We start from the raw sequence: 18709 nt of genomic DNA, 5'->3' as shown, positions 1-18709 counted from the left end.
GTAACGCAACCGACGATATATGACGCCTGATTGTAAGAATCATTACGCGGTCTTTATGGCGCGTGTCTAGGGAAGCAGAGCGATGTGCGGTGACGTTTCTGGCTCTCTTCTTCCCCGACAGGACTCCGACACACCGCTAATCAAGCGCATGTGGGCGGTGATGGAAGCCGCGCAGCCCAGCGTCTTCGCCGAGAGCAACGCCAAGGGTGTGGAGCGAGTGCTACGCGGCGGCTACGCGTACCTCATGGAGTCCACCACCATCGAGTACATGGTGCAGAAGAACTGCCAGCTGATGCAGATCGGTGGTCAGCTGGACTCCAAGGGATACGGCATTGCCACACCTCCCGGTGCGTCCGTCTGCTCTTCCCCAGTGTCCGGCCAGCCACCTAAACGGAAGTGGCGTTTTGAACATGAGCGGAGGAGAGCCGTGGCGGCTTTCATTTCGCAGTCTGTGCGCTCAACAGTCCCGCGCTGGCTGCAGACCGCATGACCTAGTTTGTGCGTCGCACAGCACGCGTGTAAAACGGGAAAAGTTAAAGCCCGCAGTCACCTACTCTCACTCGACTTTGGGCACAATTATTTACACAGACGTAGTGAAATTTCCTTGCGCAGCGAAATCGTGGGCATGGAATGCGCGTGCGCAACACGCTACTTATCTAACTGCACCTGTCGTGGTTGCGAACGATTATAGAATGCGAACTCTACAGGCACATTACGGGTGACTGCCTCGGAAAAAATATCAATGTCGGCGCGGCATTTTTCACCGCGCTAACTCGATCTAAATATATTTAAACTTACATGCTGTAACCCATGCTTTATTAAATACCAACCAGCTGTTATGTTTTCTTTATGACACGTCTTTCGAAATGAAGAAAAGAAAATGAAATAGGCATGGCCAGGCATGGCGTAATACGATGGTCCCTTGAGTGCGTACCAAAAGAGGGCAATCTTAAGAAGGGGCGTCAGAGGGTCGGGTAAGTGTATAAAATTAGAATGTGTGGCCCGGTAAGGTGGCTGGAGCTGGCATAGGACACGGTTAATTGGGGAGATATAGGAGGGGACTTTCGCCTGTAGAGGGTTTAGTTCAGCTGATGCTGCTGATGATCATGGTAGTGCTCTCCTGTTTTCTTTAATAGAAGTTGCAATTTTCCAGGCTGTCGAGCTGCACCACATGCGATGTTAGTTGTAATTATAGCCATACTAGGTAAAGCAGTTCTCCGGCTACGTCTACTATTTTCGTTTTTCCTTAAATTTCATACTTTTCATTCTTGAACAAATTACAGGTGATGCACTCATCATTCTCATGAAGGGTTGTGCAAGAATATTTCTTCATTCCTGTGGTGAAGCACTCTGGATTATTGGAGCTAGATGGCGCAACAGTGTGTTGTCTGCTTGTAGAAAGGCCCGGAAACTCATGTGCAAGGTAGTCTGAACATATCCCAGTGAGCGCTGCGTACGCAAGCTTACTGCGTACGGCAATCTAAAGGCGCCAATTATTTTCCGCAAGCCGTAAAGTAGAAAAGAAAACCGAAATGGCCACAGTTTTTGCTTTAGCCCAGAGAAAAATCGTTCACTGCATTTCTGAATGAATGACAAAAAAAAAACAGCTTAAAACAACGGTACAAGAAGGAACAGATGGCCACTTCGCTCAATAACTTGAGCTTTGAAGGCCAGGTGACGTTTCTTTTTTGTACTCATCATTGTGACAGCGTTCTGTGCTCCTTTTTGATCGATACCCCGGACCAAATAGACAAATTTACCGAACAAATGGCCTACTTTTGTTTTGGTGGTCCGGACGCGAGCGGCAACGGGGGCTTCACTTCCAGCATGTTTTGAGAAGCTAAAAACGTGCGGCTCCTGTGGTAGGAGGAGGGAAATTGTCCAACTACGCACTGAGACAACTAAATTCCGACGAACTCTGCCGTGACAAGCTTACAAAGGTTTTGGCACCGATGTCTGTTGACTTTATTAAAATCTACTTCCGGCTATACAATAAGCTAAACTGAATTGAAAGTTCGACTATTTTCTCTAATTACTGTCCAACAGCTCAGGAACGCTTACATATACGGTGTAATTTCTGCATGAAATGATATAGACGCATACGATATTTTTCTGAGCAGAGTTTGATTTCTGGTATTTTTGACCTTGTGGAGGCTCGTTCGTGAGCCAAAAGTGAAGTTAATGTAAGGAATTTCAAGTGTAGATTTTAATATTTCTTTCTATCAACCTATTCAAACTCGTCCCGTTCATGGTGACGTCGAAAGGATTACGAACTCCGTGGTCGCTGGCTATAAGTGAACGATAGTCTTCTCCAGCCTCAGGGACCCGCAAACAAAAATATAGGTCTACTGTTCATCGTCGTAGTTCGGTTGTGAAAACGACCAGCGGCGGCAATGACTACGCTTCTTCCTGTACAGCTACATCCCTTGGTCCTCAACTCTCCAGATAGTGCCGTAGGGGGCACGCAAAGAGAACGCCACCACTCATTGAAAAGAAGTGGTACGGGGAGGGTATGGTACAGCGGATTCGGAGCAAAGACGCAGTTCTTAACAGTACCGCGCCGATGGATAGGTGGATGGATAGGTGAAATTGCAAGAGGTGAGGGAACATGGTAAAGAACACATTATATTTGGAGATATAGAGCAAACTAGCTGCGTGTGTGCGCTTGACAGTAGTCGGTGACCGTTCATTCATGGACTCTTCCTCGTCGAGTTATCCCTGCACTGAAACGCACTGATATTTGCAGTACTGAATGCTTCCGCGTAGCAGAACGCATCCTGCAACTAGGTGATCGTCCTTGTTACGCACATAGTTCTTAAAGACCGAAACGGTGACATTACTCGCGGTAGCCCAGGCTGGAATGCTAGCCGGCCAACAGCGTGGCGTTCCCTTTCTCCCATGCTATGGTAAGCCCGCTAATGACAGACCCTGCTCCTGCGGGATCGTAACAACGTGCTCGAGACGGGCACGACATTGCGAGATCGTCCAGATCTCGCACTTCTAGCTACAGAGTGTGCAGCTAATTGACGTCATCGTCGAATCCCCGATGAATGCGGCTCTGAAGCTAAGGCAGGGAGGCTCAACCTTCAGGTCCCCTCTGTGCTTGTCGCACAAGCCGAACCAGTAATGGCTCGGAGGGAAGCGGAAGGCGAAGTATCCATGAGGGTCTTTCACGAGAGACTCCGGTACATTACGTTTGATTACAGTTGCTTTATTTCTGATCGACCCTGCTTATACAACATCTCAGAAGAATATCCTTTGGCGTGCTGTGCTACCTTTCACGAGGCTTCCCCTACATTGTGCGCCAGCTTTCTCTAAATTACGCGTTACAAGCCCGTAACTATGACGTCAGTTTCCATTGATGTAGCAACTTTTTCATTAACCTCCGTTAACCGATAAAAACAGCCCATCTTTAATTTGTTTTATTGTTCTTCTAAAGAGCTCCTTGAAGACATTTTGAACATCTTAAATACGCTCGCCCAATCGTTAGCCTGTGTTTTCATGGATGTCTCAGTGAAGTATTAGGACTCCACATGAAGCACAGAACTCAAGATGGCACTAAAAGTTGACTTGCTCTTCCCTTCGACTCTATAAATCCCTGCCCTCTTGTGTAACCTGTCTGCATGCCACGTTTTGAAACTGTTGTCCGTCAGGTGCTACCAGGCGTTCAATTAACCGCACGTAGCAACAAGTTCGAAAGAAAATCTAAAATGAGGAGGAGACGCAGCCCGGCAGCGCAGCGTCTGTAGCCCGGACAAACACGTACAGTCAGTGATAAAAGTCTGTGGACCACGTGTTTCTTAACCGAAGCCGATAGCTCTATTATTGCCTGACGGCTGAAACCACACTTCTGAAGCAAATTCTTGTACAAAATTTTGATTTTTACCGCCACAACGGTGGTCTCCGGCCGCCGGATAATAGCAGAGCTTAGGGCTTCGTTTAGGAATACGTGGTCCACAGACTTCTGTCCCTGTCTGTACATACATAGGCATGCGAATCGGTGCCTCACTAGAGAAATAAAGAACTGAGAAAACAAACGAATACATGAATACGTGTGCACTGACGTTTCAGTAGGTGGCGCTGGTCGATAGGACCCTAGTACTGATTGTGCCATGTATTACGGGATCAGAAGGAAAGGTGAGAAGAGGGCGAGGGGTAAATTTTTGTTCCCAATACCTCCGATTACACGAAACGGATTGAAACAATTCTTGCTGATGGAGATTCATGAAGTTGTGTCTGTGAAAGTGGAATGCGTTGGGCACGTATTTTTGGGATGTTTTTCGTAGAGCAAAAGGTGTTTTCAGGGTGTCAGAGAGACAGACATTCGGGAGAAACTCAGTAGGTGTCCACTTGCTTGAGCTTGTTCTCTGCCCTCTATACTCATTTTGAACGTATGATTGCGAAGCGTTTGTAACCGCCATAAAACGCCACTTCGAGCTGGAACCTTCATCCTTCCATTCCTCCTTTTTGCATTTCTGTTGAAGCACTGCTTTGTAAGAAAACTTGAATGTTTGTTGCCATATGCCTTTATATTTTGAGTGTTTGATGCTTTCAAACATGATGTTCCCCGCCAAACAATTTTGTACTTATTGCAAATTTGTGTTGCTTTGTTTTTACTGTTGTTCCCCCATATGTAATGCCCGCAGGGGCTTTCAAGTTATTTGAATAAATAAATAAATACCATGTAACAGGCCCATCCGTGACCTCGCTACCCTTTGTCAAGTCAGAACGTTCAAGTAGAACATCTAGTGATCGAACTTGCCAGCCGCTGTGTTACGCTTAATGTATGCTGAATATTTATGCCATGAGACAGTCTCTGAGGCGGCCTCCATATTCTTTTTTCTGGAGTGCCTCTTCGTGACATAAATTAACATTCATAAGAAAAAAAATTTATCGCCTATTTCGTCATCGCCTGTATAGATGCAAGCATAAAGTGCATTTAATGAAAGGCACCGGGATGTCCAGAAAGGTTCACGAATGGCGGAATCCGTGATAGCTTTTTTGCTGCTTAGCGGCACCCCGTCATCGCCCGCTTTTCTTTTTCAAAGTCCCTGGTTCCTTTCTCTGCTGTACTGGAGAGTCTACCATCAGATGATTTTCACCGCTTACGGTAGCGTATATGTCGTCGCGATCGGCCGCTACATTTTGTGATGCTCGACTGCGCGCACAGCGTCTCTCGCTTTTTTGCGCCTTTGACCTGGCTTAGAGTTCGTCCGCTTTGCAGCGGCCTCAGGGAATATTTGCGGGCAAAAGGAAACAATAAACGGTGAAGGAGACGAAGACTTCCAACACATTGCGCATGTAGAGCGCGTAGCGCAAGATGCTGGAGCGATGGCCTCATCCTCTATTTCCATTTACTCACTGCACCTTCTTCTTTAACTACCTTTTCGCCCTCTGCATAAGAGACGTGCTTCATTACGCTGACAGCATCGCCAGGGTTTTCTTGACATTAGTGTGTTAAAGCAAGTTAGGCCGATGTGCATTCAATCTGTCTCAATAATCACTCGTCTTTAAAATCTACATGTCTACATTGGCTGTAACGAGTTGGCTTGGCACTGAGGAAATTTCTCCTGGTCGGACAACTGCCGCGTGCGTGGTCACCCGACACCATTGATGATGCTTTGTTCTCTGCCGTGATGCGGCGTCCTTTTAAGACGAATTGCAGCGAACTCTTAACAAGAACAATGAGATCACACCGCGCGCTTTTAAAATCATGGCTACTGAAAAAGAGCCTACGAAGCCCTGTGACATTTTTGTGTTGATCAAACTGTTCAGGCTATGGAAAAGCCGTGTGATAGATTGAGACGCCAAACCACCAACGTCGACGAGGTAGCGGTTCTGAGAGCAGCGCGCTTTGGTAAGGGGAGTTTATGCGGTTCAGGAACAATATGTTGTCTCATGACGTTTTCTTTACGTGCGTGTGCCTCCCAAACTTTTAATCCCAATGCTATTGATAGAGTGTGAGGAGCTGACCTGATTAAATCGTGCCTCCGGTTATTCGAGTGATGATCTCTGAGTTTTTTTTTAGTAATTTTTCTATCCAACAAAGAAAAAAAAGCCGCGCTGACGACAGATTGTGTCAAGGCTCCGGTATAAGTCGTTATTTGAGCTATGAGTTTGTGAAGTGTTTGTCTGTTTTACACAATTCAGACCGAAATGTTCTCACGTTATCGAATAATTTCGACCTCACGCACGGATTCAGGTCAACCGTAGTTTTCTGTCGATGTTCAGCATAGTTTTTTGAAAATGGGAAGTAAAATAGTTTCCTGCTTTTGAGTCTATTTATTTTAAATTTAAACGTGTTTAATTCTCTACAAAACCTATTTCTTTGTAGCATTAGCGCACTTCCTGAGAAAGACAGGAAATCGGCAGAGTTGGCGCAATAAAGCGCAGGCCGCTCATTTTGATATCATGCTGCATACATCGGCTGCGACAAACCTCGCTTTTCTCATGATTTTTGTGCCCCATAAACATTTGGCGGCCGGTGCACGGGTTCGTTTTTCTGAAAATAACCCCAATCCGCTTTTAGCAGTTTTCCCCATATTATACGGTGAAGAAAAGGGTGAACTGCGCAAAATGGTTAAGACAAAGAGAAGGGAACGCACACAACAGTTACTTCTTCCTTCTTACTTCTCCCTTACTTTTTCCTTTGTATTTCTCTTAATCCTTTCACGCAGTTTACCTTTTTTTCCTGTATGAACCAACTAGCCCGACAAATCTTATTATACGGTACAATCGCCACATAAAGAACCAAATTGGGCTGATATAGAAAGTTCAAACTTCTGCTGTGCCCATTTCGTTTTACCTATTAAGGCATTCAGTTTTTTAGCACTCTGTGATTTCGAGTAGCGTCACGTTCACGTGGTCGAGTGCTCACTGACTACGTAGGCGTTTTTCCGATAAATTCTTCCTGTTGTCGAGTCAGTGCCCTCGCGGCCGTTCCTAAAGAGGGAGACGCTGCTGTTGCACTGCCAGCTTAGGTCGCATCACGGACGGACGAATGATGCCACTGCTTCCGTGCATACTGACGTCAATGATTACGCCTTTCATTATGTCACTTCTCATCACGTGATCTTGCCAGGAGTATTACAGAGGTCCAAGGACAACTAGGGAAGCGACAGCAAGATGCATTGCTGTGACGGCTCTTTTGTTTTTCGTTTTAGATTACGGTGACATCAGTCTACGTTCGGCATGGCTTCAGATATTGTTCATGTCAACCTAAGTTGATTGTATGTCTCTTCGTGGTGGCAGGAAGCACAGAGAAAACCACCACAATGCGTACGCGCAAAATAAAGAGTCACTGATTTATTGGCTCCGGACAGGGCAGGATGCACAGGGCAGGAAGCACAGGAAGCACAGAATTCGCTTTCCTTTTTATTTTATCGAAGCCCGAATCGTGTCTACAGCTTGGTGCCAAACAGGCTTGATTATAAAGAAGTCTTAGTATTATTATTGTGAACTTGAAGGACGACCTCTGTGGGCACGCCGCCATATCAATTATAAAAATTTTAATAATTCCTTCGCTGTGCCAGAGAACCTCGCTGAGCACTTCTAAAACGCCTCCTTGTACAATTCACTAATGCATTTTATGCACTAATGAAGCCCTTTAATGATTTATGCAATAAAACCTGTGCATCTGAATTTGTACACGCGACATAGCCAGCGCCTGAGCCCATGTGGGGGTGTTTGCAGATGCCAAAATCCGCAACGTGCTGTCCGCGGCCATCGTCGAGTTCCACGAGGGTGACCTGCTGTTCAAGCTGAAGGAGAAGTGGTGGAAGACACGAAACCCTCCTGACCCGGCCGCGCTGGCAAAGTGCCACCTCTTCTCGAACGCCTCGTCTGCCTCGGCGAGCAGCAGCGAGATGAGCCTGGCCTCCGTCGGCGGCGTATTTGTCGTGCTCGTAGCGGGCTGCATCGCCGGTGTTGTCCTCTGCTTGGGCGAGTTCGTCTGGGAGCTGCAGAAGACACCCTACGGAGAGAGGGTAAACATGTTTTTTCGAGTCTCTCAATGGGTGGCTGACCGAATCATTCAGTCATTTAAGATAAGGAAGCAGCGCTTACGCGGAGCTGCGCAGAAGGGACATATGGACACTAGATGTCATGGTATTTCGTCTGCTCTGCACTCTCCTATGTGAGTGCTTTAACCATTTATCATGCACCAGTTCGGTCCTCTTCTAACCCTTTACTATTACTTTCGATCTTGTTTTCGTTCTTGCGTCAAACCTAGATCCACCGGTGAGTATGACAGCATTCCTTCTTCAGTGCGTTCTGAAATTGGTAGCCTGAGGAGGGCAGTGAAAACGGCGGGGGCAAGGATTTACATAGAGGAAGCTGAGCATCGAAGACAACTCAAAATGAATATGAGTGCGAGACGAGACTTATTTTAAGCATTCACAACTATAACAGCAACAACTGTTTGCGATGAGGAGAGTTTTTAATAATAAAAGGTATAGCCATTTGTCTGACACGCTAGCAACAAATAAATTCACGTAATGACAGAAGCGGTTGCCTTCTCATTCTGAGTGACCACTCTTTTCGCTTTACTCTCATGCTTTTCCGGTAGAAATCAGCTAAGCAAATGGTCCAGTGACTAGCTGCGGTTATTATGTCTTGTCTGATATTAATTAGGATATTTCAAATCTTTGAAAAGGGTGAATATATATATATATATATATATATATATATATATATAAATTTATAAATATATATATATATATATATATATATATATATATATATATATATATATATATATATATATAAATTTGGTTCAAACCTCCGCGCTCCGTCTTTGTTCTATTCATTGCGAACGCTAAGAGTGACCTGGTACACAAAGCTTTCTGACACCTGGCAGAGATGTACGATGACAGGAAGGAAAGATTTCTCTTAACCAAAATATTACAGCGTCGTTTCCGAAAAAAAAATGCTTTCATCCCTCTTTACGCTCAGTGATTTAAAAAATGCGTTTACCGCGACCTCTACCTCGCTTGGTTAATGTTGTAATACAGCAAGAAGAAAATTTTGCTCATGTTCCTCGTCTCACGTCTCTTGTATTTTGGTCTCATATTCGGTCTCATGTTTTCATTTTCGGCGAATTCGGGCATCTTCCTTTTTGAGACCCAGTCTATGGACATATACACGTAGGTAATTGCTTTGGTTTCTGGATATATATGCATATAGAACTTAATCACTGCTCATAATTACGTATATTGGCTAATGACTCTTAACACGGACGGATATAAAGTAATGCATGTCATAATCATCATCATCATCAGCCTGACTACGCCCTCTGCCGGGCAAAGGCCTCTTCCATGTCTCTCCAATTAGCCCTGTCCTTTGCCAGCTGCGCCCACCGTATGCCCGCAAACTTCTTAATCTCATACACCCACCTAGCTTTCTGATGCCCCCTCCTACGCTTGCCTTCTCTTGAAATCTACTCCGTCACATACTGCGCCATTTCCTTTCCCTTCAAAAACCAATTATTATTATTACTCTTAATGACCACCTGTTATCTTGTCTTCCCATTACATGCTTTGTCCAAGCCCATTTTTTTCTTCTTGATTTCGACTCACATACTAAGTAATTATCATTGTACTGCCAGCACAGCTAACACGAAAAACACCTTACACTGCCACCACCGTCACAAAGAAGTCAGATACTGCGACTATGTCTGCCGCATAAAATATACTATCACAATGCACTTCACACAAAATAATCATTTTCTTGAGCGACACTCTTATACATCACGTCGCGTAGACCCCCCTCATAAAATTGAATCTTTTGCATCCCCCACAAATTCCCTTCACAATTCATTCCTCCTGTGCTCAATTAATGACTGGAACCAGGTTCCCGGGTTCGAACCCGACCGCGGCGGTTGCGTTTTTATGGAGGAAAAACGCTAAGGCGCCCGTGTGCTGTGCGATGTCAGTGCACGCTAAAGATCCCCAGGTGGTCGAAATTATTCCGGAGCTCTCCACTACGGCACCTATTTCTTTCTCCTTTCACTCCCTCCTTTATCCCTTCCCTTACGGCGCGGTTCAGGTGTCCCACGATATATGAGACAGATACTGCGCCTGTTCCTTTCCCCAAAAACCAATTATTATTATTATTAACCAGGTTCCCAAGGCGCTGGTGTCTATCAAACCATTAGCTTCTTCAAAAATGCTCTAACAGCTCGTTCTGGTGTTCCCTATCTATCAAGTTTTGCACTAACTAATACTTTTTCATGCCGTTGTATCTCTGTGCTTTTCTCTTATTTCTATAATTTTATGTTTTCCACTCCTCTGTGTAACGCCTGACCCTGGTTCTGAAGGTATTGCATATAAATAAATAAATAAATGCATAAATAAATAAATAAATAAATAAATAAATAAATACATTTTTGTTGCTTTGCCGGAGCCCGGTCTTTCTCAAGATGAGGATACATTGTGCTTGCTTGTGTTCCTAAGATGTTGGCGACCGAACAGAAAACCAAAACAGATAAAAATAATGAGCAAACGAAGAAGCAAACGAATAGGCAGACAAACGTAGAGGTGGGGATCAGCGAAAAAGCGGGAAAGAAGACAGACGAAAAAGCAAATAAACACGGGAAAAAGAGCCCAATCTTCTGCATTAGGCGGCGGCATCGAGCAAAGGGCATATAACACACAAGGTGGCGGAACTACAGAAAACATAGAATGGAGATGTGCGCCATAATTACATTATATCCTAATATATATGTACTGCCTAAAGATTTAAACCCAGCAATTGTGGAGAAATACATTTTTGAGCAGGAAACTGTTTATGAACCCAGTTTTTTTTTATATAATGTAAGATTTCACTATAACAATCAATATATCCGCTGATCATCCGACGACAGTCTTGTATTTTTTTTTCAATTCACGTTTTTTCGATCGTCATAAGAGTTCCCATTGGTTTTCTATAGCTATTTTAACTCTTCGATGCGGTCGCTGGAAACACTTTAAAGCATACATTCTGCTGAATATCAGAATAATGAACCATTACATTCAATATTTCCATAACAGTGTCCTACAATCTTACAACTTTCATAAATTTTGCCCGAGAAAGCTGGACTTCACACGGATTCTTACTTTTGAAGGAAAAGATAAGAACTGTAGGTCTGACCAGATAAGCAATGCAACATTACACAGAGCTACCAAATTTCCTCTCCAAGAAAACGGCAACGAAACTGGGTATAACGAACGCGAAGTCACGAATACCGCTATGCGACCAATCTCGCTGATGCCAACAACAAGTGAGCCGCGAACAGAAATGACACAAAAAAAGTGAAAAGTGAACGACATGTGGCAAAATCATGTTATTAAATGGACCAGAAGGAGGAGGGAGAAGAGGAAAGACAGGGAGGTTAACCGGAAGAATAACCGGTTTGCTACCCTGCACGGGAGAAAGGGGTGAGGGGATAAAAAGACGGGGAAAAGGCAGTAGCAGGAAATTGAAGTCACTATGCAAAGTCAGCAAGCGTTCAATCCTGTCATATCGAGAAGGCCAGGAGTTCTCAATAAGCGGAGCAGTGACTTGTAAGCCTTCACCGCCGACGATCGCCGCGGCCAGTGGCCGAGGATCTTCATATCCGTCAGTGGGCGTGGATCTAGACGCTCCAGCGCACGGCAGATCGACTGCCTTTCAGCGCTGTGGGCAGGGCATTCACAAAATATGTGGGTCTCATCACGCCCGCAGATGTCACACGCAGGGCTATCAGCCATACCGATTAAAAAAGAGTAATGCTTGGTGAAAGCTACGCCAAGCCACAGGCGACACAGCAAAGTTGCTACACGTCGTGGTAGGCCGGAGGGAAGCCGAACCTTCAGATCTGGGTGCAAGGATTTTAAACGCGAAATCAAAAATTGGCCTCAATTTGACTCGGCCAGGCTGATGTACCGCGCCAGTGGTCGAAGCCTACCCGCTGCGTCGGCTATCAAGATGGGGATGGACACACAATCGCCCACATGGTGAGCAGCTCGCACGGCCACGTCCGCGCGGTGGTTGCCTTCGATGCCGCTGTGTCCTGGCAGCCGTTGGCAAACAATATCGTGAAGAGCAGATTGTAACGCTTGGAGGGCTGCCTTTGAATCAGTGAAAACAGACCATTGCTGGGGTGTTTCTTCACTGATATGCTCAATGGCGACCGGAACAGCAATAGGTTCTGCACCAGTGAATGAAATCCGGTGTGATCTTTTCACTTTCTTAACTATGGGCCTTACGGGGATGACCACGGAGCCCGAGGAACTGGAAGGGGTCACTGAGTCATCGGTGCATACGTGCAGTCGGTGTCCGTGTTTCTCATACAAATATTCTAGAGTGGTCGGTTTTACTGCTGTCGGCGATAAATCAGCCATAATGAATTCAATAAGCTGACGCGCCAGATGTGGAAGACCTTGGTGCTGAAGAAAATGGCTATTTCTACACCTTTAGCTTCCAGTTTTAACTCCCATCTCAAATGTCAGCCGAGATTTTCTTTCAAATATCGCACTGTAGGAGAAAACCCTCCAGCGAGGTGGAAATTCAAGCCTTCTAGATTCAAGACGTATCTTAGCTCCTCAGTGCAATTTTCCATAAGCATTCTCATTGTAATTCTCTGCATTTCAATTAAACCAATATATGTCTGAAGATTTTATATTACTGTAGTATTCTTTTACTCAAAAATTTTTATCTGCGACGGCGAAATATTGAGCAAGTAGCTAGCAGTTCTTCTAATCTTGAAAATTGCGCTGATTAACTTTCGTCTTGGTCTGTTATGATCATGTGCTCTTATTTTGCACTTCACTCTGTTTATCCTGCCTTCTTTTCGTTGCCCGCATTTTTCGCAGATGTGCCAGTAGATCCTAAATTTGCAACGAATGACATATTTTTGTTCTGTTTTCTTTGTCAGTGTTCTTATGTTTTGTATGCTTTAGCAACTTAATTCTTAACTTCCTCGAAGTCGAATATTCTCTACTTCTCTTTCAGTGCCCCCAAGAATAAGTTGCTCCACCCCGTAGTGCAACTCATCGGAGCAATGAGGTGCAATAAATGTAACAAATAAAAATTAAATGTGTCTTCAACAATGCCTGAATGTCGTGATTAAAAATGTAGAGCGGTTCCCGTACGCGTCAATCGAAGCTCTGAACCGATCAATAATTTTTTTAAACTGCTTGCATCGTTTGGTCTGACCGGACTGATTGCCTGTGGTGCGTTATTCATTTTGATGTTTTTTTTTTTAAACAACCTCAAGGTGTGACAAACTTAACTTCTCACGGTATATTTTTCTGCTGTGGAAACATATGCGTCGAACCAAGTACGCGGAAAGAAACTCAATAACACCGCATAAGACGACACTTAACGCGCAATAAATCTCCACCGAGCAGAAGCTTCTAAAAAAAGCTAACAGTGGCGGGGTGATTGCTATTGGCGCTTCGTTCTCATGGTGGCCAATAGTATGAATTAACGCGAAAATATCTAAAGAAATACAAGAGCCGTCTTGTAATTCCACTTGTATTGGCGCAGTCTTTGAGAACTGCCGCAGATGGCGCCGCCAAAAACATAATCGGAAGCTCAAAATTTGCTACACCGAGTTCACCCAGCGAGCGGCTGAGTACGCGGCCCGAGCGGCTGAGTACGCGGCCCAGCTCGCCGACTCGAATTGGGCGGACTGGTGCAATACGGCCGCTAGACATATGTCTAGCCGGAGCACTTGGCGTCTCTTTCGCGCCTAGATCGATCCGACTAAAACCAGAGCCGAGACACAAAAATGTCGCCAACGGGCTATCCATAGCTTCGACGGAGATACCTCTAAACTAGCATGCAAACTGCGCGGTCAATACCTCTGCATCCAAAAGGACCCCCGAGGGCCAGCGTACTCGCATGCAGGTTCCGAGAACGCGGAACTAGATAAACCGTTCCAGCTCCACTACCTGAAGGCGGCCTTGAGTAACGTCGACGCGAAGAGACAAAATAACTGTGAAATTACTTGCCAACCTTCCCGACCCGGACTACGAGGCGCTCCTCGCATACATAAACTCAATCTGGCTAGGTGAGGCACCCCTCTCAATCGAATGGAAGGCCGCTCTTGTCACCTTCATTCCTAAAGCCGGCAAAACCATAAACACGGACAACCTCCGCCCCATCTCCCTCACGTCTTGTGCGGGAAAGCTGATGGAGACTATGGTGCGAGACAGGCTGTCCGAGTTTTTGGAAAATCAAAATGTATTCGTAGACACCATGTTCGGGTTCCGCCCGCACCGGTCAGCACAGGTTCTCCTGCTTCAACTAGACCGCGAAATTCTGAATCCTGTCGAATACCCCCTTAATGACGAGGTAGTACTCGCCCTCGATTTGAAGGGGGCTTTCGACAATGTAACACACGACATAATTCTGACGCACCTCTCCCGAACCAACTGTGGACACAACACGTTCCAGTACATTAAGAAATTTCTCTCCGACCGGCAATCGTATATCCGGATACAAGATGAAGAACACGGCCCCTACCAATTAGGTATGAGAGGTACCCCGCAGGGCGCGGTCCTCTCACCTCTACTATTCAATTTGGCAATGATGAAACTTCCGGCTCAGCTGGAAAGTGTCGAGGGCATACAGCACACGCTATATGCCGACGACACCACCATCTGGGCTAAGCACGGATCGGAAGGAGACATTGAAGCCAAGCAGCAGCAAGCGGCGGAGATTGTGGACGCTTACGCCCGCCGCTGCGGCCTTCAATGCTCCCCGGCCAAATCAAAATTTGTGTACATTCGACGCTCGCCGAAGTGCACTACCAAACTCATCTGTCCCTAGCAAGTGTACACATCCCAGAACACGCTGAGATTAGAGTACTGGGTCTCTTTGTCAATAAACACCGCCGTGTCGACACAACACTGGCCAAATTGCACAAGGTGGGGAACCAGGTGGGCCGCATGATCCGCCGGGTTTCCAATAACCGCCGGGGGTTACGGTGCAAAGATGCCTTGCGGCTGGCGCACGCATTCGTAACCAGTCGAGTCTTGTACTCGACTCCTTACCTCCACCTTCGCAAATGTTACGAGAAAGCCCTCGAGCTGGTTCTCCGTAAGATTTACAAGTGTGCTCTCGACCTTCCGGTCACCGCGTCCAACCAGCGCCTCTTGGGCCTGGGAATGGTCAACACTTTCGTGGAGCTCTGAGAAGCACACTTGACAAACAACTACAGTCGTGTCGCCGCCTGCTTGCCCGACTTCACATCCACCATCCAACACTGACGGAAGAGCGCGTGCGCATCCTAGAAATCTGGAGATACGCCCTGCACGTACGCCCTCTTCCTGCCAACATGACACGAGCCGACCATAGTGGCCGGCGCCTCGCTGGATCGGAAGCCTTGGCACGCTACTATGGAAACAAACACGCATTATTTTACGCGGACGCTATCGACCCACACCATGGGTGTTGGTACACGGCCGTAGTCGTCCACCAATACACCGCAGTGAACAGCCTTACGTTCAAAGCACAAGACGTTGCTTAGGCGGAAGAGGTGGCAATCGCGCTCGCCGCCGCCAATCAGGACTCGCGGGTCATCATTACCGACTCGCAAGGGGCCTGCAGGAACCTGGAAAGGGGCTTCATTTCCTATTTGGCATACCGAATTCTTCAACACAGTAATTATCTCGGGGCTCCCGCGTCCCGCACAATAGTATGAAGTCCTGTGTACACGGGTCTCGAGGGCAACGAAGCGGCGACGCCGCTGCCCGCGCGCTCACTCTCCAGGCATCACCCTCGCCTCCCCCCGATGCAGACTCCGACCCTAATCCGGTTCTTACCTTCAAGGAAATCATCCAGTACTACCAATTTGGCTACGCAATCTTTCCTAAGCCCTGCAAGGGCCTCACGAAGGCGGAGGAACGCTTACTTTATACTAAAACACTGCTGTGCCCGGCAGTCATCAAACATTTCGACCCTGCGTGCACAGGGGAGTGCCCGCAGTGCAGGGAAAAGCCTTCGGACATTGACCACATGGTGTGGGCATGCCAATCAACTCCGCATCTTCTCCCTATCCTGAAGTCTACGCGGGATTTTTTGTATTGGAAAACATTTAATTCGTCAGAAAAGGCAGAATGCAGACGATCCGTGCTAGGTGGCTATCAGTCCACGGCTGACAGCGACCTGGTTAGCCCATTCAATGACCCGGGTTTGAACTTCCAAGTCTGAGCTGACCGACACGGCCTCCCACTGCTCGAGAGTAGGAACCTGTATTAGAGATTTCGGGGGCGGCTCCTCTTTACAATTCCACAATAGGTGATCATAAGTGGCCAAATCACCACATAATGTACATGCAGGGTCGTATTCACCGGGGTAGAATTTTGACAACAGGTAAGGTGTCATGAAGGATCGCGTCTGGAGTCGGGAGGACTGGGAGGCAGCCCTGCTCGGCTGCTCTTACCTGGCGAGCCCAAAGGCCCTGGTCGTGCGCGCCCGAGCAGCAGCAACCGCTAATGGGCTGCTGTAATGAGCAGCCCATTTAGCATTTGTAAGGAACAGACCCTTAAGAACCGCTCCAAACGATCCCTACAGTGTATATATTTTGAAAATAAAGTTTTTCAGTCAGTCTGTCAGTCAGTCCTTTGCAAGAGCACAGTAGTTATGGCCTAGGGTGTTCAAGGGCCCCTTTACAAGATACTTGAACTTTCGGAAGAATTCAGTTCTTAAGGTTAAGGGACCTGGGTACCTTCAAGGTCACTCTTCTCGTTCATTGCAGAGATATTATATTCGTTCGGACACTTTTTCATTTTTAATCTTGTATGCACAATTAGGAAAACATGCGTATTTTTTTATGGTCTTAGGTGTTTCTCTCCAATGTACTTGCAGTCCATAACAACCCTGACAGGCGTTAGTATTGAAGTGAGACCCTCAACACCAAAAAGGTCAAATATATTTAGAAATATATTCCAAAGAAAAATTTTCTGTCGCTGTAAAGGTCTAAAGAATATTTTGCTTCTTTTCTCGTCCTGATGAGTTCTTTTTCCTGTTCTTACTCTTTTTTATTTCCCACGTTTCACAATTGCAGGAATCCATTCTGGTCGAGATGTTCTACGCTTGCAAGCTTGTGGTGACGTGCCGGGGCCGCAAATTCAGCCCCACATCGCGTTCACTTGAAGCCTCCCTGGATGGAGAGGCGACGCTTCGATCTGCAGCCCAGTCGTCGACAAGGAGCTGAAGGACTCTTGTGCGCTATGCTTCAAGAAGAAGTTACCGAAATATTTGTTTTTAGATTATTCCATTCCTTGAACAGAGGACCTTCGACATCTTTGCTTCTCTTTTTAAACCTTTTCACGCCCTGTTCCTAAGAACGATAGAAAATCTTGCTCGAAAACGCGAGGTGAGAAGCTCGAAAAAGGAATGCACAAAGCAGCAGCCCCTAACTGCTCGATATACGTCGGGCCATGGGTAATACTCAAAAGGTTGGGCTCGGCCTTAATGCAAAAGAAAGAACATGGACAATGCTTTGTTGAGGATTCAGAGTTTCAAGGAATAGAAATCTGTTGGCCATATTGGTCTTGTTGTTGGCACCCTCCTTCACGATGGTCGCGATAAATGTTTTGTGGTGTTTCAAGGGTATTTCACACTACTAATGTTTCCCACGACGAATTATTGACATTCATTCATTCATTCATTCCTATATTAAAGAGAAAGACTTTATAGGCTCATGACTCGCCAGCGGGGATGTTCGCAGAAATGTGTCGCACTATAGCTGTGAATCAAACGTGGTTAACGTCCACCGAGATTTGAAGATCTGAGATCCCTTCCCTTACGGCGCGGTTCAGGTGTCCAACGATATATGAGACAGATACTGCGCCATTTCCTTTCTCCAAAAACCAATTATTATTATTATTATGAGAGCTACGGCGTCCTTTCCTAAAAACACATGCTTCGCATTCCTCTACGTAAGCAGACGTGCCGTCACAGTTGAATTGTAATACGCAATTTGTTAACGAGTAATTAGTTAACTTATAACGAGATAATTGGTAAATTTGTTAATTAGTGTATTCGTAACTACGTAATTAGTAACACTTGTGGTTGGTGTAGTATATAGTAATTGGGAACTCAGTATACAATAAGGCACTTTGCATGCGCATGGCGCCAGCAGGCAATGCACTTGCGCTTCAGCCTACTCCGCATGCGTGTGACGTCATTGACTGGCGCCACAATTGTTTCAGAGCAGCGCTCCACAGGCAATCTTGCCAGACGCCTCCTGCACGCCGATCTGGAAGGAAGCCGCCTAAACGCTCTCCTGTGTCTCCAGCAAACAAGCGTGCGCGCGCTAATGAACGTCAGAGAAGTGTCGTGAAGCGAACAATTGTGTAGTCTTTAATCAACATCTTCACCACACATCATCGACTCCAGCAGCAACACCGCGGTAAAAACTTTCGCCTCACCGCACTTTAGGTAAACAAAATGCCCCTCGAATTTTTTTTTTCTTTTCCTCATTATACAGTGAAAAATTATCCAAAAAGAAAGCCCTTCAAACACGACTTGAGGAGTCCTTGCCCACCTTAACAGGTACTGCCAGCAGCTAAAAACAAGCGAAAAACGCAAGATAACGTAAAAAGATCCGGCTGTCTTCGTCACGTATTAAAACAAAATATACAGTAGAAATGAAAAAATATAAGAAGACACAGACAAAGACTTAAAATACACTACATCACGCAATGTAAATCTGGCGCATAATACACAGTACATGAAA

The 18709-nt window shown here is 46.0% G+C and overlaps 1 protein-coding gene across 1 annotated transcript in view; it reads left to right on the top strand.

The window, feature by feature from the left end:
* Nucleotides 1–18394, top strand: part of LOC144099388 (glutamate receptor ionotropic, kainate 2-like) — a 298135-nt gene extending 279741 nt beyond the window's left edge. The window contains exons 13-15 of the mRNA XM_077632637.1: nucleotides 122–347; nucleotides 7693–7985; nucleotides 17033–18394. Coding sequence (XP_077488763.1) covers nucleotides 122–347; nucleotides 7693–7985; nucleotides 17033–17182 — 669 coding nt within the window. The 3' untranslated portion in view covers nucleotides 17183–18394. The remainder of the gene's footprint in view (nucleotides 1–121; nucleotides 348–7692; nucleotides 7986–17032) is intronic.
* The last annotated feature ends 315 nt before the right edge of the window (nucleotides 18395–18709 follow it).

This window comes from Amblyomma americanum, chromosome 7 (assembly GCF_052857255.1).
Source record: "Amblyomma americanum isolate KBUSLIRL-KWMA chromosome 7, ASM5285725v1, whole genome shotgun sequence".
NCBI classification, from domain to species: domain Eukaryota; kingdom Metazoa; phylum Arthropoda; class Arachnida; order Ixodida; family Ixodidae; genus Amblyomma; species Amblyomma americanum.
This window is presented reverse-complemented; position numbering and strand designations above follow the sequence as displayed.